The sequence below is a fragment of the Carcharhinus amblyrhynchos genome, chromosome 11, assembly GCF_965287045.1.
Source record: "Carcharhinus amblyrhynchos chromosome 11, sCarAmb.v2.hapA, whole genome shotgun sequence".
Lineage (NCBI taxonomy): Eukaryota > Metazoa > Chordata > Chondrichthyes > Carcharhiniformes > Carcharhinidae > Carcharhinus > Carcharhinus amblyrhynchos.
Window position 1 is genome coordinate 1,319,502 of NC_137334.1, and position 24,155 is coordinate 1,343,656.

The window sequence follows — 24,155 nt, forward strand, 5'->3', positions numbered from 1 at the left end:
GCTGCTGGGGTTCCAGCAGCACAGTAACACCGGAAGACACTTTCTATTGTTTGGTATCATGATCACTGATTCACCTCATCGTGGAGGTGAGTTAACATTAGATTTCTAACCTTTACACAACTGTCAAGTTAACTTCAGCGATAGCTCCCAGTGTCCAAAATTCAGGCAACAAATCGCTGAACCCACACTCAATCCCTTGTCTAGAGTCTTGAATGATACATTTGACAGCCACCAGAATATTTGACAGTAAATGAAAATTGTTAATAAATATGCTAATAGTACTAATACTGTGGAAGTATCTGAAATGAACAAGAAACTAAAAACCAGGTACCTTCTGTAGGGGGAACGGTTTCCTCTTCAGGTTTAATTGTTGGTTCTTCAATAATTACTGTTGGAACGGTCAGTGTTGTCAGTGGTGTTATTATCTGACTGTGGATCTCAGGCAGAGAGTTGAAATTCTTTACATTGAAGATTAAACTTGGGTCAATTGCAATCTCTTCTAGCTGTGCTGGATCCGTATGTTGAACTCCAACAGCGAAGGTCATTACTGCAGCTCGCTTCAATGAATCTGCTGGTCCTTCCACATCATCACTGGACCTTCCCCCAGTAACAAGCACCAAAAACTGAGGAACATTCTCTTTTATTCGACTTCCCGCAGAGCTAGTAAAATAATATTTAATGGCAAAGTCCAACGCTGAACCAGTGTTGGCCGTTTCCCCCCCGCTCAGTCTGAGACTTCTGATGTGAGACAGGAGTTCAGCTTCTGATGAATAAGTGTTTAGATAGAACTCAGCTTCTGTGTCATCCGTGTACTGTGCCAAACCTACTCGCACCTTGTCACTGCCAATGGCCAGGTTCTGAATGATTCTTGTCATAAAATCACGGATAAAAGGTAAATTTGTGTTTCCAACATTGTCTGATCCATCAATAAGGAAGACAATGTCTCTCTCACTCATTTCCTTTGGTTGAACTGGAAAAAGAAATACATGTCAGTCACATAACATTTCCAGCAATTAAATTGGTAAACCAATGGAAACAGATTTTACAATTCCTCAGTTCTACAACAGTTGCAACTTTAATAATTGATATTTTCTCCCTGTTTCTCTAAAATCCTGAGAAGACCAACATCAAACTAGATCCGTTAATCACAATTTAAAGATTCTTCAAGCAAGAAAATATCTAAAAAAAAACATATGCAGTCAGGCCTCCTGTTGTCCATTAGTGGGAGCAATTGTAAACACTGCTGAAGGAAATCACCGTAAGAAGTCTCACAGCACCAGGTTAAAGTGCAACAGGTTGATTTGGTAGTAAACGCCTCTAGATTTCGGGGTTTGCCCCTTCATCAGGTGAACTGCAAAGGGGAAAACCCTGAAATCTAATGGCATTTACCACCAAATAAACCTGTTGGACTTTAACCTGGTGTTGTGAGACTTCTTACTGTGTTTACCCCAGTCCAATGCCGGCATCTCCTCGTCAAGGAAATCACCACCAGGGGATGGGAGGGAGACGTTAGCGGGCCTGGATAAGTCCATCCTGGGCTTGCCAATGATATGGAAATGTCAATTTCAATATTTCCACCTGATAATCAGATATGCACCGACACAGAGCTGATTAAGTCAGAAAACATTGGCCGGGAGACTCACAAAGACCGTGACACCCGGCGTGAATCTCCTGGCCCACTGCGCTACTTGATCTGTACAGCAGGCTGGGAGAATTGCTCTCTATATCTTTAAAATTCAGACAATGGTGCTAAAATGTATAGATTATGCAATGTCAGTCTTGGAGTGAATATTTTCTATTTCAAAGCATTGAGTACGTTAAACCAACCATTAATCACAATGAAAAGTTGCTTCAAGCAAAAAATGGTCTAAAAAAACATACACACCCTTTTGAAAAGCTAACCATGACTAATCCTATAGTTGCATGTGTCTGGGATACATCATCTTCAAATGGACCTGATTAAATCCTTTGGCATGAACTGTAAGATCCAACTAAGTTCAACAAGAAAAGCATTTTCACGAATGCATAAGGCAGTAAACAGTTTGAGATTCTTTGATCTTTTAAACTCTGCTTATGAGAGTTGTACTGATCTACAGCTGTGCTAACTTTGCCTGAATCTGGCAATGTTCATATCAAATATGCATCAGCAGAAAGATAATTCTGTAAGGAATCAAAGGGACACCTTTCAAATCTCCAAACTTTCAAAGCCTCAACTTCAATTGAAGGAAAAATTAAATCTTAAGATAAAGGCAATGGTTGGTAATGGACAGATGGGCTGCAGGAAGATGAAGAAGAATATTTCTGTGAGTGAGTTGTAATGACTTGAAGCTTGCTGCTCTCTGTGCTGTTGGAAGAAGTGCGATCAATGATTGCAAAATAAAATTGGATAGGCACTTGAAGGGAATACACTTGCAGGATTACAGGAATAAAGCAAAGGAATGAGACTGACTGAATTACTCCATGAAGAACTGACATAGGCACAATGGACTGAACGTCCTCACTTTGTGTCTGAAATGATTTTATCATATTATATTAGTGGGGAAAATACTAAAAATTGGCCAAGTCAACCTCTGGAATAAGAACAGAGCTGAATAACTACGTCTCATTTGTATATTTTCAAAAGCAGGTGTTATGTCTATCTTTTCAACTCAGTCCTCTCAGAATCAGCTAAATTTCATCATGTTTGGGGTACACAGTGCACTATTGTGTTAATGTGCTGACAGCGACAGTGGTTTTGAAGTAGATCTATCAAATTCTGTCAATGTACTAACTTGGTGTTAAACTTACAGATTGTGCAAATTCAGTCTTGAAAAACTTATTATCAAACTATAAGTACGTAAGAACTAGGAGCAGGAGTAGGCCATCTGGCCCCTCGAGCCTGCTCCGTCATTCAATAACATCATGGCTGATCTTTTCATGAACTCAGTTCCACTTACCCACCCACTCACCATAACCCTTAATTCCTTTACTACCCATAAATCTATCTATCCTTGTCTTAAAAACATTCAATGAGGGAGCTTCAACTGCTCCACTGGGCAGGGAATTCCACAGATTCACAACCCTTTGAGTGAAGAAGTTCCTCCTCAACTCTGTCCCAAATCCGCTTCCCTTTATTTTGAGGCTATGCCCCCTAGTTCTAGTTTCACCCGCCAGTGGAAACAACTTCCCTGCTTCTATCTTATCTATTCTCTTCATAATCTAATGTTTCTATAAGATCTCCCCTCATTCTTCTGAATTCCAATGAGTATATCCCCAGTCTACTCGGTCTCTCCTCATAATCCAACCCTCTCAACTCCAGAATCAACCGAGTGAATCTCCTCTGCACCCCCTCCAGTGCCAGTATATCCTTTCTCAAGTGAGGAGACCAAAACTGTACACAGTAACTCCAGGTGTGGCCTCACCAGCACCTTATACAGCTGCAACACAATCTCACTGTTTTTAAACTCCATCCCTCTAACAATGAAGGACAAAATTCCATTTGCCGCCTTAATCACCTGCTGCACCTGCAAACCAACTCTTTGAGATTCCTTTACAAGGACACCCAGGTCCCTCTGCACAGCAGCATACTGTGATTTTTTTAACCATTTAAATAATAGTCCATTTATTGATAATGTTCTTTTATTTTCTCTGACGTACACTGAGTAACTAAATCAATCACAGTTTACCAAATTATTTTACCTTCAGTGGGAGGAATTGGTTCCTCAATCACAATTTCTGCTCTAACTTTCGATAGTAGGTCTTGTTGAATAGTTTGTAATTCCTGGAAGTCTCCCAGTTTCAGAACAGAATCAGGATTTGACACGATCTGTTGTAGCTCCGATGTGTCTGCACCCTTGGATCCGATAGCAATGGGCACTATACCAGCCTGTTTCACTGCATCTGCTGCCTGGCCAACATCATCTCTGGATTTCCCGGCAGTGATGAGCACCAGGATTTGTGAAGCTCCAGCATCGCTCCTGCCCCCTGCAGACGGAGTGAAGACATTCCTTGTGACATAATCCAGTGCAGCACCAGTGTTGAGGGGTCTTCCTGTTTTCAATCGCAGCTTTCTCAGTGCATTCAAAACCTCATCTTTATTTGAATGAGTGTTGAGGCCAAATTCAAGTCTCGCATCAGAGCTGTATTGTACCACAGCAACTTGATCTCTGTCAGGTCCAATATCGAGCTCCTGGATTATGGCATTAAGAAACGCACGGACCTGAAAGAATGATTTTCCCATTCCAGGAGAGCCATCGATTAGGAAGACAATATCCCTCTTCCTGACTGCTGAAGCTGAACATAAATATAAATGTATAAGTTCATATCTATGATTTTCGAAGTATCATGCAGGATGTAAAGATTTGTCATGTTATTATCATTTGGCAGGAGAGAAAACTGAATGTCCCAATTCTCTTGTTGCCTGTGATCAGTGTGTATTTTTTTGGGCACGCACACACACAGACACTGATCCTAACTCCTTATCAATGATGCGATGGCAGAAGCCCTATTACCATGTATTTGAATATTATCAGCAGGCTTCCCCACTTTCTTTTCCCTCCACATTTGTATTTCCACTCCCGCCAACATGACGTGTCGTCAGCGAGGGTTACAGCAGCTTTTGTACAATAGGAAACTTGGTAAATGGTGCCTGAAGGGGTGCACAGGTGAGTGCAGCCCCCAGTGGGGAGAGGGTCATGCACGGACAATACTCCTGGCATTGCTCCTGGCATTGTCCCTGACATTGGTCCAATGCCGGGGGGGATGTTCCTATGGCGGATGGGGTGGGCAGGTTAGGGGGAGGCCATGGCTGTGGAGGTATCGAGTCCACTCTGACATTGTGGGGCTTGTCTCCAGCAGTTTATTCTTTCATAAAAGAGTTTAAATGTTTTAGTGGGAAAAGCCGAGAGCACAGCCAGTGGACGGCACACTGCTTGTCCCACCTGATGTGGAGATGCTGGCGTTGGACTGGGGTAAACACAGTAAGAAGTCTGGCAACACCAGGTTAAAGTCCAACCGATTTATTTGATAGTAAACTCACAAGCTTTTGAGGTTTCCCTCTTCCTCAGGTGAATGGAGAGTTCTGGCCACTTTAAGACCTGAACAGCAGGTTAGGTGTAAAGATTTGCATTCTAATCAGTAATCTGTAAACAGTCTGTGCTTTATATGCTCTGTCTGAGGCCAGAACTCTCCATTCACCTGACGAATTGACTAACCCGAAAGCTTGTGAGTTTACTATCAAATAAATCAGTTGGACTTAAACCTGGTGTTGTCAGACTTCTTACTGTGTCCCATCTGAGACAGTGGAACATTCTGCCCATTTTGACCAGCTGGTTTCGAATCCATGGCCTTTGCTTGGATGTCCACCCAGAATAGCTCAGAATAGAATTACCCAGAATAGGGTAATGTTATTAGAAACCTTCTGGAAGCTTCAGATAAACTGTGTTGAATCTCCAAAGGTCACCTGATCCTTGGCAGCCATCTTATTCACTATTTATTAAAAAAAAGACGGTTTCCATAAAAAATTATCCATGTTTAAAATTATAAATAGGACATGCCTTCACTGGGCATGAAGAGTATTGTAATTTCCAAACAGCAGAAAACTGCATCTTTTAGGGAGAAATATGGACTTTCTCAATCATTACCTCTCATTCCCTTTCCCTATTGCTCTAATGTCTATATCTTCACCTTCCCACTATCCCATTCTTCTCATTAACTTTCATCTCTACTCCTCATCAGTTCATTCCATCTTCCTATCTCAACCATTACATCCATCCCAGTATGGTTGAGCTGAACCTTCCTGTCAATTTCCTTTGACGTTGAAACATGCTGTTTAAAAGTGCACACAGCAGGAGATCAGGGGTGGGATTCTCCAGCCGCACTTGCCCCAAAACCGGAGAATCCTGTCCAAGGTTAATGTGCCTTTGCGTGGTCTGTCCGCTGCCCGCTAATACTCCCATGGCAGGCAGGATGGGATAATTCCCTCCCAGGTCCTTCTCACTCATAGGACGGGATTTTATGGCCTCACCCAAAGCAAGACCAGAAATTCCTGCCCAAGGTCATCGGAGATTTCTGTCGTTAGACCCTTCCTCGCTCCGGTTCTGTGGTGGGCGAGGTGGTAAGGTTCCAGCCATACTGTCAATCTAATCCTTTCATTCCCAGTCCCTCAGTGTTCCCCAAAGGGAATTTTATTAACAATTTACAGCTAGTGAGAGGGGGCGATTGCAGCGCCTGGGTGGGGAGAGGGGGCTGGTTGCCATGATAGCATGGGGAGAGGGGGCTGGTTGTCATGCCGGTGCAGGGAGAGGGGGCAGTTACAGTGCTGGGTCGGGGGGAGGACCCAATTACAGTGTGTGTGGGTGGATGTGGGGAGAGGGGCTGGTTACAGTGTGTGGGGATGTGATGGTGGATGAAGTGGGTGGGGGTGGGCCCTGGGTAAGATGCTCCTTCAGAGAGTTGATGCAGACTCACTGGGCCAAATGGCTTCCTTCCGTACTGTCAGGAATCCCGTGCATTCCCTGTGGAATGGGATTTTAAATAACCGAATAGGGCGGTACAGTGGTTAGCACTGCTGCCTCACAGCGCCAGGGACCTGGGTTCGATTCCTGGCTTGGGTCACTGTCTGTGTGGAGTTTGCACATTCTTCTCGTGTCTGTGTGGGTTTCTTCTGGGAGGTCCAGTTTCCTCCCACAGTCCAAAGACGTGCGGGTTAGATTGATTGGCCAGGCTAAATTGACTCTTGTGTTGGGGGATTAAGGGGGTAAAAATGTGTCGTTTCAGGAACCAGGTCTTTGGTGGGATTGTAGTCGGTGCAGACTCGATGGACTGAATGGCCTCCTTCTGCACTGTAGGGTTTCTATGAATATGAATGAATGGTATGTTATTTCAGTATGTGTACTCCATTTCATTTGCATGAATTAGGTAAAATAAAAATGTTTTAAAAAGAAAAAGGGTGGCATGGACAAGTTGTATCGAAGGGCCTGTTTCCATGCTGTGAACCTCGATGACTCTGTGACCACTAGGTGACTGGAGAATTGAGTGGGATATTGGGTGGATAACTAAGGCAAAATGAAGGACAATGCATCCTTTCAAATTACTAATCAGTTGTGTCTGACATGGAGATTTATGCAGCTGTATTTCAAGCTCTGTATCGGGGCTCCATTCTGAAAGTTACAAAGCCAATGCTCAAAACGGACCAGGCAAATCCCAAACCCATTCCTTGCTGGCTCCAAAAACAAATTTCAAAATCCTGTTGAATCCACTTTGGGAAACAAACAATACCCAAGCTGACAAGATGAGGCACTGCATTCCATTTTGGATTTGATCTGATGCTTGATCATAGACCAAAGACTGAGAAATGAAGAACAGATTTACGCTTGATCTCAACATCACTAAAGGCAGACATGATGGACATTCTGCGCCATAACAATTCTGTGATTCTGAATTCTGTCCCTATGTGCTCACGTGGGTTGTCAAAGAGGATCTGTGCACTATTGTGAAGCATCCTGGAGTCTAGCAGCACAGGAATGTGGATTCTGAAATCCAATATGACAAATGGCATCCGGGGTGTTCCAGAGTCAGAGACAAATCACTGAACACATGCCCCTGCACTCCCAGTCACATATAAAATTTTACAAAAGGATTAGAATAATTTTACAAGTTTGCAAAGCTGTTTACAACTCAAATAAACTTATTAGGATTGCAATAACAGCTAGAAAAAAACAAGAAACTAAAACCAGGTACCTTCTGTAGGGGGAACAGTTTCCTCTTCAGGTTGAATTGTTGGTTCTTCAATAATTACTGTTGGAACGGTCAGTGTTGTCAGTGGTGTTATTATCTGACTGTGGATCTCAGGCAGAGAGTTGAAATCCTTTACATTGAAGATTAAACTTGGGTCAATTGCAATCTCTTCTAGCTGTACTGGATCCGTATGTTGAACTCCAACAGCGAAGGTCATTACTGCAGCTCGCTTCAATGAATCTGCTGGTCCTTCCACATCATCACTGGACCTTCCCCCAGTAACAAGCACCAAAAACTGAGGAACATTCTCTTTTATTCGACTTCCCGCAGAGCTAGTAAAATAATATTTAATGGCAAAGTCCAACGCTGAACCAGTGTTGGCCGTTTCCCCCCCGCTCAGTCTGAGACTTCTGATGTGAGACAGGAGTTCAGCTTCTGATGAATAAGTGTTTAGATAGAACTCAGCTTCTGTGTCATCCGTGTACTGTGCCAAACCTACTCGCACCTTGTCACTGCCAATGGCCAGGTTCTGAATGATTCGTGTCATAAAATCACGGATAAAAGGTAAATTTGTGTTTCCAACATTGTCTGATCCATCAATAAGGAAGACAATGTCTCTCTCACTCATTTCCTTTGGTAGAACTGGAAAAAGAAATACATGTCAGTCACATAACATCTCCAGCAGTTAAATAACACCTGGTAAACTAATGTAACAATTCCTCAATTCTACAACAATTTGGGACTTTAATAATTGATATTTTCTTCATGTTTCTCAAACATCCAGAGAAGACCAACATCAAACTAAATCCATTAATCACAATTTAAAGGTGCTTCAAACAAGAAAATATCTAAAAAAATCATATATAACCTTTTAAAAAGGAAACCATGACTAATTTACAATAGCGATTGCCTGGATCTGGCAGTGTGTATATCAGATATGAAGCAGTCAGAGTGACACTGCCAGAGGAACACTCAATGACTTCAAATTTGTAATGTCTCAGTTTCAGCTATTTCTCATTTTGCTATTTTAATGAAAAATTAAATCGTTAAGAGAAAAGCAATGATTGGCAATGGACAAGAGGCAGGAGAACTGTGAGGAAGAATATTTTTAAGCTACAGTCTGGAATCCACTGTCCCGTGTGACAGTGTCAATCAATCATTTCAAAAGAAAATTGGTTAGACACCTGAAGGGAATAAACCTGCAGGATGAGGGAGATAGAGCAGAGGATTGAGACTGACTACATTGCTCCAGCAGAAACTGACATAGATACAATGGGCCGAATGGCCTCATCTGTGTTATACACGGCTCTATGATTCTATAATGTGTGAAATATCATTAAAACCTGATGTGAAAACAAGCACAGTGTTGAATGACTATGGCTGAATTTTTCCCACCTTCAAGGCGGCATTATCTTCAGGTCCCACAAATCCCCATGGACATTGGTGGGACCAGAAGATGGTGCCATCAGCCCGTGGTGGGCTGACTCAACCCGCCCTCGATTTCAACCGATGTTTTAAAAGGTGGAAATTGCATCTAGCCATGGCACTCATTCCTATCAGAATCAGCTAAATTATACCATGTTAGAAGTATATATTTCTTTACTTTGTCACAAGTAGGCTTATACTAACACTACAATGAAGTTATTATGAAAATTGTGTGAAAGTGCTGACACTGAAAGCGGTTATGGAGTATATCTTTAAAATTCGGTCAGTGAAATGACTTGTTGCTAAGATGTGCAGATTGTGCAACCTCAGTCTTGGAAAGGTTCTTACAATATTGATAATGTTCATTTACTTTCTCTGACTTGACACTGAGTAACTAAATCAATTAGTTTGTCAAATTATTTTACCTTCAGTGGGAGGAATTGGTTCCTCGATCACAATTTCTGCTCTAACTTTCGATAGTAGGTCTTGCTGAATAGTTTGTAATTCCTGGAAGTCTCCCAGTTTCAGAACAGAATCAGGATTTGACACGATCTGTTGTAGCTCTGATGTGTCTGCACCCTTGGATCCGATAGCAATGGGCACTATACCAGCCTGTTTCACTGCATCTGCTGCCTGGCCAACATCATCTCTGGATTTCCCGGCAGTGATGAGCACCAGGATTTGTGAAGCTCCAGCATCGCTCCTACCCCCTGCAGACGGAGTGAAGACATTCCTTGTGACATAATCCAGTGCAGCACCAGTGTTGAGGGGTCTTCCTGTTTTCAATCGCAGCTTTCTCAATGCTTTCAAAACCTCATCTTTATTTGAATGAGTGTTGAGGCCAAATTCAAGTCTTGCATCAGAGCTGTATTGTACCACAGCAACTTGATCTCTGTCAGGTCCAATATCGAGCTCCTGGATTATGGCATTAAGAAACGCACGGACTTGAAAGAATGATTTTCCCATTCCAGGAGAGCCATCGATTAGGAAGACAATATCCCTCTTCCTGACTGCTGAAGCTGAAGATAAACAAAATGTGTAAGATCAGTGCATATTTGTAACCTTCAAACTCTCACTAGGATGTAAAGATTTGTCCAGTGATTATCAGTATTCAAGCCTGTGACAGCAACATGATGAATTTTGTGTGTTTCTGTTTTTCCTAATTCCTCTTCTTTATTTGCTTTCTCTCGTGCCTTACTCCTGTAATGGTGTCTATTTCCTCAGTTTCTCATTACTCTGTATCTTATTCCATTCCATCCCTGCTCCAAGTCAGTTAAATTCTATTCCTACCTTGTGCGCAATCTGCTTCAACCATTACATCCACCCCAATATTCCTGACAAACGGCTCTCCCTGAAAGTTTTGTCCATGTGAAACATCCTGTTTCGGATTTTTTCAAAAGGTCAGATCACCCTCACTGATGTTGTCAACCTGTTCCCTTCATTCCCTCCTTCCACTGTCCTCACATGGAATTGTTTTTTATAAAATGGTTGTCTTTTCACTGCATGTCATCCTGTTACACTCTTTCAGTCTCAGTAATATCACAATGAGTAAGAATCATAGAATTGTTATGGGACAGAAGGAGGCCATTTGGCTCATTGTGACTGCACTGGTTCTCCGAATAAACATCATGACTTAGTGCCATTCCTCTGCCTTTTCCCTGTAATCCTGCACATTGTTTCTATTCAAGAAATCACCTCATTCTCACCGGAACACCTCAGTTGAAGCTGCCTCCACCAAACCACTCATTGTGTAAAAGAGCTTTTTCTCACATCACATTTGTTTCTTTTGCAAATCACCCTAGTCTGTGCCCCCTCAATCTTGATATTCTTACAAATTGTAATAGTTTCTCCCTATTTAGAGTCATAGAGGTTTACAGCATGGAAATAGGCCCTTCAGCCCAACTTGTCCATGCTGCCTTGCTTTTTAAAACCTCTAAGCTAATCCCAATTGCCCGCATTGGCCCATATCCCTCTATACCCCTCGTACCCGTGTAACTGTCTAAATCCTTTCTAAAAGATAAAATTCTACCCGTCTCTACCTCTGGCAGCTTGTTCCAGACACTCACCACCCTCTGTGTGAAAAAATTGGCCCTCTGGACACTTTTGTATCTCTCTCCTCTCACCTTAAACCTATGCCCTCTAGTTTTAGACTCCCTTATCTTTGGGAAAAGATATTGACTATCTAGCTGATCTATGCACCCTCATTATTTTATAGACCTCAGTAAGATGACCCCTCAGCCTCCTACACTCCAGAGGAAAAAGGCCCAGTCTATCCAGCCTTTCCTTATCACTCAATCCATCAAGTCCTAGTGAATCTTTTCTGCACTCTTTTTAGTTTAATAATATCCTTTCTATAATAGAGTGACCAGAATTGTACACAGTATTCCAAGTGTGGCCTTACCAATGTCTTGTACAACTTCAACAGGACGTCCCAACTCCTGTACACAATATTCTGACCGATGAAACCAAGCATGCCGAATGCCTTCTTCACGACTCTGTCCACCTGTGACTCCACTTTCAAGGAACTATGAATTATGAACATCTACCCCTCGATCTCTTTGTTCTGTCTGTAACTCTCCCCAACACCCTATCATTAACTGAGTAAGTCCTGCCCTAGTTCAATTTACCAAAATGCATCACCTCGCAGTTGTCTAAATTAAACTCCATCTGCCATTCGTCAGCCCACTGGCCCAATTGATCAAGATCCCGTTGCAATTGGAGATAACTTTCTTCACTGTCCACCATGCCACCAATCTTTGTGTCATCTGCAAACTTACTAACCATGCCTCCTATATTCTCAACAAAATCATTAATATAAATGACAAATAACAGTGAACCCAGCACTGATCCCTGAGGCTAGTCACAGGCCTCCAGTTTGAAAAACAATTCTCTATAACCAATTTTGTATTAATTCAGATCCCTCACCCTGGATCCCGTGAGATTTAACCTTATGCAACAGCCTACTATGCGGTATCTTGGCAAAGGCCTTGCTAAAGTCCACATGGACAATATCAACTGCACTGCCCTCATCTACCTTCTTGGTTACCCCTTCAAAAAACTGAGATATGATTTTCCACTCACAAAGCCATGCTCACTGTCCGTAATCAGTCCTTGTGTCTCTAAATGCCCGTAGATCCTGTCTCTCAAAATACCTTCCAACAATTTACCCACCACAGATGTGAGGCTCACTGCCCTGTAGTTCCCAGGCTTTTCCCTGCAACTCTGTCAAGGCCCTTCATGATTTTTAACTTCTCAATTAAATATCTTTTCTCTCTCCAAGGAGAACAGTCCCAACCTCTCCAGTCTATCCTCTTAAGTTTCTCATTCCTGGGACTATTCTTGTTTACCTGTACTCCTCTTCTGGACTCTCTCCAATGCTTTCACATCTTCCGTACGCTGTGGCACTTAAAACAATTCACAACATTCCAGCTGAGATCTAACTAGTCTCTTGTATAAGTTTAGTATAACCTCCTTGCTCTTGTACTCTATTCCCACATTAATATTCAAGAGTACTGTAGGCTTTATTAACTGCTATCTCCATCTGATCAGCTGTCTTCAATGATCTATACACAAATACACCCAGGTCCCTCTGCTCCTGCACCCCTTTAAGAATTTTACCCCTTACTTTATATTGTCTGTTCATGTTGTTCCTGATGTGGGTATGCCGGCGTTGGACTGGGGTAAACACAGTAAAAAGTCTGACAACACCAGGTTTCAGTCCAACCGATTTATTTGATAGTAAACTCACTAGCTTTCGAGGGGATTCCCTCTTTGTCAGGTGAATGGAGAGTTCTGGCCTCGGACAGAGCATATAAAGCACAGACAGTTTAGAGATTACTGATTAGAATGCAAATCTTTACACCTAACCTGCTGTTCAAGTCTTGAAGTGGCCGACAATGTGAGTGGAAGGAGCACTGATCACAGGTTAAAGAGGTGTGTATTGTCTCCAGACAACACAGTGAGTGAGGTTTTGCAAACCCAGGCAAGTCACAGAGGTGTCCCGAAGCATGGTACATTGGGGAGACCATGCAGATGCTACGACAATGGATGAATGAACATCGCTCGACAATCACCAGGCAAGACTGTTCCCTTCCTGTTGGCGAACACTTCAGTGGTCACGGGCATTCAGCCTCTGACCTTCGGGTAAGCATTCTCCAAGGCGGCCTTCACGACACACGACAGCGCAGAGTCGCTGAACAGAGACTGATAGCCAAGTTCCACACACATGAGGACGGTCTCAACAGGGATCTTGGGTTCATGTCACACTATCTGTAACCCCCGTGACTTGCCTGGGTTTGCAAAACCTCACTTACTGTACTGTCTGGAGACAATACACATCTCTTTAAACTGTGATCAGTGCTCCTTCCACTCACATTGTCAGCCACTTTAGGACTTGAACAGCAGGTTAGGTGTAAAGATTCACATTCTAATTAGTAATCTGTAAACTGTCTGTGCTTTATATGCTCTGTCTGAGGCCAGAACTCTCCATTCACCTGACGAAGAGAGAATCCCCTCGAAAGCTAGTGAGTTTACTATCAAATAAATCGGTTGGACTGAAACCTGGTGTTGTCAAACTTTTTACTGTGTTGTTCCTCCCAAAATGCATTACCTCACACTTCTCCACATTAAACTCCATCTGCCATGTATCTGCCCAGTCCACCAGTTTGTCTGTGTTCTACACCGTCCTCACAGTATACAATACTTCCAAATTTTGTATCATCCACAAACTTTGAAGTTGTCCCCTGCGCACCATGATTGAGATCATTAATTTATATCAGCAAAAGCAAGGGTCCCAATACTGATCCCTGGAAACATCACCACAAAACTTCCTTCAGCCCAAAAAATATTCATTGACCATTCCTCTCTGCTTTTTATTATCTAGCAAGGAAGGATGTCCTTGCTATAGAGGGAGTACATAAGAACATAAGAACATAAGAAATAGGAGCAGGAGTAGGCCATCTAGCCCTTCGAGCCTGCCCCGCCATTCAATAAGATCATGGCTGATCTGTTGTGGCTCAGTTCCACTTTCCCGCCCTCTCCCCATAACCCTTAATCCCCTCTCTTATCAAGAACCCATCAACCCGCGTCTTAAAAATATTTAGCGAGGCAGCCTCCACCACTTCAACGGGCAGAGAATTCCAGAGATTCACCACCCTTTGAGTGAAAAAGTTCCTCCTCAACTCCGTTCTAAACCGCCTCCCCTTTATCTTGAGGCTGTGCCCCCTAGTCCTACTGTCTTTTTTGAGCGGGAAGAGTCTCTCCACCTCTATCCTATCCATCCCATTCATCATCTTATACGTCTCAATGAGATCTCCCCTCATTCTTCTAAACTCTAACGAGTACAAGCCTAGTTTATTCAGCCTCTCCTCATAGCTCAATCCCCTCAACTCCAGTATCAGCCTAGTAAACCTCCTCTGCACTCCCTCCAGGGCCAAAATATCCTTGCACAGGTGCGGCGCCCAAAACTGCACACAGTACTCCAGCTGCGGCCTCACCAATGCCCTATACAGCTGCAGCAAGACCTCCCTACGTTTATATTCAATCCCCCTCGCTATGAAGGCCAGCATCCCATTTGCCTTCCTGACCACCTGCTGCACCTGCAAGCTGGGTTTTTGTGACTCATGCACAAGGACCCCGAGGTCCCTCTGCACCGTCGCCTGCTGCAGTTTTTCGCCACGTAAGTAATAGTCCTTCCTACCATTCTTCCCACCAAAGTGGACCACCTCACACTTGCCAACATTAAATTCCATTTGCCATTTCCTGGCCCATTCGCCCAGCCTATCTAGATCCTTCTGCAGACTCTCCACACCCTCCGCACAATTTGCCTTTCCCCCAATCTTGGTGTCATCAGCAAATTTCGACACCCTGCACTCGGTTCCCTCCTCCAGATCATCTATATAAATGGTAAATAGCTGAGGCCCCAGCACCGACCCCTGGGGCACCCCACTAGTCACCAACCGCCAATCCGAATAGCACCCATTGACCCCCACTCTCTGCCTCCTATTTGACAACCAATCCTCTATCCACGCTAACACCCTACTCCCAACTCCATGTCCCCTGACCTTCTGCAATAACCTCTTGTGAGGTACCTTGTCAAACGCCTTCTGAAAATCCAGAAAGACCACATCCACCGGCTCTCCTCTATCCACTGCCCTAGACACATCCTCATAGAACTCCAGTAAATTTGTCAGACACGACTTCCCTTTAATGAAACCGTGTTGCGTCTGCTCTATCAAGCAATTCCCTTCAAGATGCCTCGCAATTTCCTCCTTAATGACGGATTCTAACATTTTACCTACCACAGACGTTAAACTAACCGGCCTATAATTCCCCGCCTTTTGCCTGGCACCCTTCTTAAACAACGGCGTAACATTAGCCGTTTTCCAATCTTCCGGCACTTCCCCGGAATCCAGCGACGTTTGGAAAATAACCACCAAGGCATCCACTATAACCTCCGCCATTTCTTTCAGAACCCTCGGATGCATTCCATCCGGTCCTACAGCAAAGGTTGACCAAGATGGGTTGGCGGGTCTGTCAGTTGAAGGTCACATGGTTAGGATTGTATTGGTTGGAGGTTAGAAGATTGAGAGGAGATCTCATTGAAACCTCTAACAGGGAGATTCAGGAAGAATGGCCACAATTCTCCCATCGCAACCTGCAACCTTTCTGTTGGGTCAAAGGGGAGATGCACACCGCTGGCCTTGAACAGGGATTCGCGCATGTGCTGGGAATGCATGTGCATCTCCCAGAGCCGGCAAACAGTCACCGGTCAAACCGCACTGGAAACCAGCGGGAAGGCAGTTTCAATCTTTTTTTTTCAATATATTTTAAATATGAGTTCATTTCACATCCCAATTGAATCTCCCATCCCGTCAGGAGTGCTTCTTTCCGGTGGGATTCAGACTAGATCCCCACGTTCGGGGACCTAGCAGCCAACATCGCCAGAATAAAGAGGGGGGCAATGGGGCCCCCTCCCCCCAATGGGTCGGTGGTGGGGGGTGGTGCCCTCTGGGCACAGGGGCCCTGGCAGTGCCCAAGGTGCAAAATGCCCATCTCTAGGGGGCGCCTTGGCAGTTCCCGTCGGGCGGTGCCAAGAACGCAGGGCCTAGGATTGGTGGGGGTCCCGCTGCCACTCTGCAGGCAGGATTGATCTGGGATGGAGGGAGGGCAGCGATTGGGGCAGGGTGGTCTCCCGGCAGGGAGGGCCTGTCTCTGGGTGGAGGGGGGAACCTGCCTCCAGGGTGGAGAGGGGTCCTGCCTCCAGGGTGGAGGGGGGTCCTGCCTCCAGGGTGGAGGGGATGGAGGCTTGCCTCTGGGGTGGAAGGGGGTCCTGCCTCCCGGGTGGAGGGTGCGGAGGCTTGCCTCTGGGCTGGAGAAGGGTCCTGCCTCCGGGGGGGGTGGGGTCTGACCCCTGAGGGGTTCAGCGGGAGAAGGGGTCCTGCCATTGCAAGAGGGGTGGAGAGAATCGTCACTGCTGGAGGGGGATGGGCTGTGCATTGGGGTGCTCTGGGACGGGGGGGGGGAGGGGTGGGGTCGGGGCTGGCCCAGGAATTGTTGTGGGGGCCACGATTGAGCCATGAGGGGGGGCGCTGGACGGGCAGCACTGTGGGGATGCCAAGTTGACCAGTGATCGAGCTGGCCAGCAAACGAGGAGATTGCGAGATCGGGACCAGTGAGCACGCGTAGAGTTCCAGACGTGTTAACGTCCGGTACAAATAGCCCCGCGCCTACCCCTGGGTTTTTAATAACGTCCGTGACTGGGACCTCGGCAGCGCACAGAGTGCGGAGATTCCGGTGAGAAGCTGAACTGACAAAACAGTCGGGATTTAGAACAGTTTTCCCAGCACTTTCAGGAGAACCGCACCCAAAGGTGGGGAGTCCAAAACGAAGGGTCCTAGTTTGAGGATAAGGGGGTAAATCTTGACGGACTGAGGTGAGGAGAAGTTTCTTCACCCAGAGAGTGGTGAATGTGTGGAATTCACTCCTCCAGAGAGGAGTTGAGGCAAAAACATTGTGCAATTTCAAGAAGGAATTAGATATCGCTTTTGGGGCTAAAGGGTAGGATGGGAAGGCAGGGTCAGTATGGAGTCTCATGCTTGTAAGTGTTATACTCCTCAGCTGGTATACACTGCTGAGATCCTGGATTCTCTGATACTCTGCATCTTCCTGCTGCTGACTTCTTTGGCTATTTCTATCCGTGCCTGGTTGGTTTGAAAGCTGTGTCTTCTTTCTCACACCTTTAGGGACAGATCAATGAATTGCAGCCCCTCAGATCCCACAGCAGGACCCCTGGAAAAGACAGCAAGGTGTGGAGGCACCCTTCCCAGCTCTCACAACTGTCCCCCCTCTTCTCCTGGGTTCTGCAGACTCAGAAATCTAACTGCTGCTGATCCCTGCCGTGGTCCCACGGTTAAAATAAATGAACAATGATCTATAAAGTAACAACTTAAGATGAGTTTTAGGACCATAGACCCCTACAGAGCAGAAAGAGGCCCTTCGGCCCATCGAGTCTGCACCAAACACAATCCCACCCAGGCCCTACCCCCATATCTGTACATATTTTACCCACTAATCCCTCTAACCTAAGCATCTTAGGACACTAAGGGGCAATTTTAGCATGGCCAATCAACCTAACCCGCACACCTTTGGACTGTGGGAGGAAACCAGAGCACCCGGAGGAAACCCACGCAGACACGAGGAGAATGTGCAAACTCCACACAGACAGTGACCCAAGCCGGGAATCGAATCCAGGTCCCTGGAGCTGTGAAGCAGCAGTGCTAACCCACTGTGCTACCGTGCTGCCCAATTTGGCAGAAAGGCACAGATGTAATGGGCCAAATTGTTTCCTACAATTTGGAAGATGTATTTTGGTCGGTGTATTCCATATCATTTGTAAGTATGAATGTATTTGTCTGCAATCAGATCAAATAAAAATGTTGACAGAACTTTATAGTTCTCCAGGTGTTAATTTATGTGCTAAGGAAAGTTTGCCGAGTGTTGAACAGCAAGAAGCAGAGAGTTGGTACACAGAGAGAGATCTCGCAATTGGTGCTGCACATGTTGTCCTTCATGCAATAGGATGAATAGAATATTGGGCACACAGCTAAGGCAGGATGAAGGAGAGTGTCTCCACTTCACAGTCGGGTCTAGCAATCCGATCGATGCGCCTGTGTTTGAAACTCAGGGGGTCAAGAACAGACAAAGAACAAAAAACAGCACAGCACAGGAACAGGCCCTTCGGCCCTCCAAGCCTGACCCGGTCATGATGGTTGCCTAAACTAAAACCATATGCAGTTACGGAGTCTATATCCTGTGTCTGTCAATATTCCTAAGGGTTCTACCATTTGCTGTGTAATTCCTACATGCATTGGACCTTCCAAAATGCATTAAACTCCATCTGCCATTTCTCCAACCAGTCTATATCTTGCTGTATAATCTGACAATCCTCTTCACTATCTACAACTCCAACAATTTTTGTGCCATCTGCGAACTTACTATTCAGACCAGCTACATTTTTCTCGAAATCATTTATACATATTACAAACAAAGGTCCCAGAACTGATCTCTGTGGAACACCGCTGGTCACAACCTTTTATTCAGAAAAACACCCCTCTACTGCTACCCTCTGTCTTCTATGTCCAATAAGAAGCCTCACAACACCAGGTTAAAGTCCAACAGGTTTATTTGATAGCAAAAGCCACTAGCTTTTGGAGTGCTGCTCCTTCGTCAGGTGAGTGGGAGTTCTGCTCACAAACAGGGCAAATAAAGACCCAAACTCAATTTACAAAACAATGGTTGGAATGTGAGTCTTTACAGGTAATCAAGTCTTAAAGATACAGACAACGTGAGTGGGGAGAGGGCTAAGCAAAGGTTAAAGAGATGTGTATTGTCTCTAGACAGGACAGTTAGTGAGATTTTACAAACCCAGGCAAGTCATGGGGGTTACAGATAGTGTGACATGAACCCAAGATCCCGGTTGAGGCCATCCTTGTGTGCAGAACTTGGCTATCAGTCTCTGCTCAGATCTTCAGGTAAGTGCTCTCCAAGGCGGCCTTCATGACACATGACAGCACAGAGTCGCTGAGTCAATGTGCAAGGATATGAGGGGAAGGCAGGGGAATGGCACTCAATCATGAGGTTCATTTGGAAACAAGGCACAGACGTAATGGGCCAAATGGCCTCCGTTGTGCCATTACAATTCTGAGATTCTGAATAGGATATCAACAAGCATAGACTTCCATTGGATTGATCAATGATTACGCTTGGCCAAGTACTGCAGAGGTTTGTCATTGCTATCTGCAGAATGGCTGACCTGAAAACTCTCTGCCACGCAGCCTGCCATCAGGTATATAGGAAGGACAGTCAACCTGTTTGGTCAGGTTGTGAATGCACCTTCCTTGGCCATCAACCCTGAAGTGAGTTTTGAAGCCAGAGTTTCGAGCTCAGACGTGGGGAACGATTCCATTACACCATAAAACTTTCAGCACCAGGGGCACTACATCATAAAGTCTGCTCCTATATCCTTAGATGAATTGTCAAAGATGATGTGTGAGTTATTGTGAATGTCGTGGATTTTAGTAGCATGAGTGTGGGTTCTGAAATCCAATATGAGAAGAGGGATCTGGAGTGTCCCAGAGTGAGGGGCAAATCACTGAACACACACCCCTCCGAACCCTACACTTCCAGTCATGTGTGATAATGTTGACAGGGACCAAATTTGTTTAGAAATATATTTAAACATTTAGCATTACAGATGGAGCAAAAAAAACAAGAAACTAAAACCAGGTACCTTCTGTAGGAGGAATAGTTTCCTCTTCAGGTTTAATTGTTGGTTCTTCAATAATTACTGTTGGAACGGTCAGTGTTGTCAGTGGTATTATTATCTGACTGTGGATCTCAGGCAGAGAGTTGAAATCCTTTACATTGAAGGTTAAACTCGGGTCAATTGCAATCTCTTCTAGCTGTGCTGGATCCGTATGTTGAACTCCAACAGCGAAGGTCATTACTGCAGCTCGCTTCAATGAATCTGCTGGTCCTTCCACATCATCACTGGACCTTCCCCCAGTAACAAGCACCAAAAACTGAGGAACATTCTCTTTTATTCGACTTCCCGCAGAGCTAGTAAAATAATATTTAATGGCAAAGTCCAACGCTGAACCAGTGTTGGCCGTTTCCCCCCCGCTCAGTCTGAGACTCCTGATGTGAGACAGGAGTTCAGCTTCTGATGAATAAGTGTTTAGATAGAACTCAGCTTCTGTGTCATCCGTGTACTGTGCCAAACCTACTCGCACCTTGTCACTGCCAATGGCCAGGTTCTGGATGATTCTTGTCATAAAATCACGGACAGAAGGTAAATTTGTGTTTCCAACATTGTCCGATCCATCAATAAGGAAGACAATGTCTCTCTCACTCATTTCCTTTGGTAGAACTGGAAAAAGAAATACATGTCAGTCACATAACATCTCCAGCAGTTAAATAACACCTGGTAAACTAATGTAACAATTCCTCAATTCTACAACAATTTGGGACTTTAATAATTGATATTTTCTCCATGTTTCTCAAACATCCAGAGAAGACCAACATCAAACTAAATCCATTAATCACAATTTAAAGGTGCTTCAAACAAGAAAATATCTAAAAAAATCATATATAACCTTTTAAAAAGGAAACCATGACTAATTTACAATAGCGATTGCCTGGATCTGGCAGTGTGTATATCAGATATGAAGCAGTCAGAGTGACACTGCCAGAGGAACACCCAATGACTTCAAATTTGTAATGTCTCAGTTTCAGCTATTTCTCATTTTGCCTTTATAATGAAAAATTAAATCATAAGAGAAAGGCAATGATCGGCAATGGACAAGAGCCAGGGGAAAGATGAGGAAGAATATTTTTAAGCTACGATCTAAAATCCGCTGCCCTCTATGATGTTGGAAAATCAATAATTTCAAAAGCAAACTGGATAGGTACTTGAAGAAAATAAACTTGCAGAATTAGGGATATAGAACAGAGGAATGGATTTCTACATGGATAATTGACGATTCCAGATTTATCTTGTGTCACACGGTTTGCTATCGCTGCCAACGAAAATTAAAAATTTGGTGATCAGCCAAATCTCCATTCACAGCAGCGGGACTGGAGAATCTCAAACATTTGCCAGGTCAGTTTCGGCCCAATGGGTTGAATGGCCTCATGCTGCACACTATTGACACTATAATAGTGGAGAAAGTATTGAAAATTGGCCTTGACAATTGTTTGAACGAGAATAAGTGAGTAACGATGTTTCAATCATATGTTTTCAATGGCAGTTCAATGGGGTTACATACATCTATTGAACACATTCCTCTCAGAATCAGCTAAATTCCATCATCTTAGAAGTACATTGTGCACGATTGTGTTAATGTGCTGACACTGACAGTGGTTGTGGAGTAAAACTTTAGAATTCAATCAGTGAAATAACTTGTTGCTGACATGTAAAAATTTTCCAACCTCAGTCTTGGAATGGTCATTCTTACAATATCGATAATGTTCTTTTATTTTCTCTGACATACATTGAGTGACTAAAACAATCATAGTTTACCAAACTATTTTACCTTCAATAGTAGAAATTGGTTCTTCAATCACAGACACTGCTCTAACTTTCGATAGTAGGTCTTGTTGAATAGTTTGTAATTCCTGGAAGTCTCCCAGTTTCAGAACAGAATCAGGATTTGACACAATCTGTTGTAGCTCCGATGTGTCTGCACCCTTGGATCCGATAGCAATGGGCACTATACCAGCCTGTTTCACTGCATCTGCTGCCTGGCCAACATCATCTCTGGATTTCCCGGCAGTGATGAGCACCAGGATTTGTGAAGCTCCAGCATCGCTCCTACCCCCTGCGGACGGAGTGAAGACATTCCTTGTGACATAATCCAGTGCAGCACCAGTGTTGAGGGGTCTTCCTGTTTTCAGTCGCAGCTTTCTCAGTGCATTCAAAACCTCATCTTTATTTGAATGAGTGTTGAGGCCAAATTCAAGTCTCGCATCAGAGCTGTATTGTACCACAGCAACTTGATCTCTGTCAGGTCCAATATCGAGCTCCTGGATTACTGTATGAAGAAACTTACGGACTTGAAGAAATGATCTTCCCATTCCAGGAGAGCCATCGATTAGGAAGACAATATCTCTTTTTCTCGGTGCAGAAACTGAACAAAACATAAACACATAATAATAATTTTATTAGAAATCATATACTGAATGGAGAAGTTTGCCAATATTTATTTCAACTTTTAGTTCCCCATTCCTATTCTGCTTCACCTATTATACTGCAATATTATTTATCACAACAGCTGACACTCCTCTATAAGATTGTTAAACCGTGTGTCACTTGAAGCAACACTGCACTATCAATCCAAACATGATAGAAACTGGATTGCAAGTGTTCAATCCCTTTTCCTAGAGGACATTGCAAGCCAACAAACCGACACTTTCTCTTATGTCTGAACTGGAATTGCTAACTATGTCTATCCAGAAACATTTTCCTAACACACATTTCCTCAGATGGCTTACATTTCTTTCTCAACACCTCAGCTGTACCATCTGCTTTTCTGAGGCAATTTTGTCAGTTTCCTGCTCACTATCCTCCAGATTTATTTTTGTTTTATTCTTCCGTGAGACATGGTTGTTGCTGGCTGACAAGCATTTATCGCCCATTCCTAGGTACCCTTGTTCAGGGGGCAATTGAGAATTATCCACACTGCTGTAGTTTTGGAGTCACATGGAGACTGGAGCCAGTAAGGACAGCACATTTCCTTCCCTAAAGGAAATTATTGAAATAGATAGGTTTTTCCAACAATCGACAATGGTTTTGTGGTCATCAACAGATTCTTAATTCCAGATTTCGTTTTATTGAATTTAAATGTCACCCTATGTTGTGGCGGAATTCAAACTGGGTCCCCAGAACATTCACTGAGTTTTTGAATTAATAGCACTAAGCCGTCAGTCCCCAGTGTGATGACTCCAGACCATCTGCTTTGAGTTAAACCCTTCCAGCAGCTTGTCTCAGTAGTTCCCCCACAGCAATCCCTGCTGCCCCTCCCCTGCTGGCCTGCCGAATTTGCTGCTTTTCACAGTCGGTCAAAGTCATGCTACTCCTCTTCCTATCACCACTATTTACCCTGCCGCTGCATGGGGTCTGTATGTGCTTGTCCTCTTTCTATTTCATTGTCCTCCCATTTCTCTCCAACCAACAAAAAAAATCTGTTTCTCCACTGCGACTCCTCCTGCCAGCTGCGGTAGAGAAACCTGGTTCACACAAACAAAGAGATAAAGAACGTGGGTGCAAACGTTGTGGGAATGCAGTAAGACGAGCAATGTTGGGGGTGAAATGGAGATATGGAGAAAGGCATCAGAACAAAAATAAGGCAAATGTCTCAAACTGAAAGACAGCATCAAATCAGAGTGAGGAAATAGAGAAATGGGGGCGATGGTTTGGAAAGAGACTGAAAGTGACAGGCAGAGGAAGAGGAACGCATGGGAGCAAATATGGGAGACAGACACCACTCTCAGCGATGTCGAATTGGAAGAAATGTCATCAAGGCAGAGAAATTATGCGGGAGAAATGGGATGACTAAGCAGAGTGATAGCAAGGTCAAATGAGAGAAAGAGGGACAAAGAACTGGAAAACCAGAATCATCATACGTAATCTAGTACTGCTAAGAAACAGGCTAATATTTGATGGTAAATTTCCTTTTCTTTGTGCTCTGGGCTGCTTATACTCACCACTACTCTCCCTAATTGTTTGCTGGCCCCTGTCTTTATCAACGTCCATTCGATAATTATGCTTTAAATGTGAATTTGATGCAATAGTCACACTCTTGTCTCTAAGTCAGTTGGCTTGGAGTTCAGGACCCACTCTAAAACTTGAATATGCAATCTTTCATTTGAGATGATCTATGAGTCCCACCTTTCCTCTCAAGTGGGTGTGAAAGACCCCATGTTACTGCTTGAAAAACAGAAGAGGATCTTTCCAT

The 24,155-nt window shown here is 44.1% G+C and overlaps 1 protein-coding gene across 1 annotated transcript in view; it reads right to left on the minus strand.

Moving 5' to 3' along the window:
* Window positions 1-22,003, minus strand: part of LOC145349755 (uncharacterized) — a 108,524-nt gene extending 86,521 nt beyond the window's left edge. Inside the window, exons 1-6 of the mRNA XM_080198289.1 lie at window positions 21,735-22,003; window positions 19,931-20,569; window positions 9,567-10,160; window positions 7,720-8,358; window positions 3,679-4,272; window positions 332-970 (exon numbers count right to left, since the gene is read on the minus strand). Coding sequence (XP_080054415.1) covers window positions 332-970; window positions 3,679-4,272; window positions 7,720-8,358; window positions 9,567-10,160; window positions 19,931-20,555 — 3,091 coding nt within the window. The 5' untranslated portion in view covers window positions 20,556-20,569; window positions 21,735-22,003. The remainder of the gene's footprint in view (window positions 1-331; window positions 971-3,678; window positions 4,273-7,719; window positions 8,359-9,566; window positions 10,161-19,930; window positions 20,570-21,734) is intronic.
* Window positions 22,004-24,155: the final 2,152 nt, after the last annotated feature.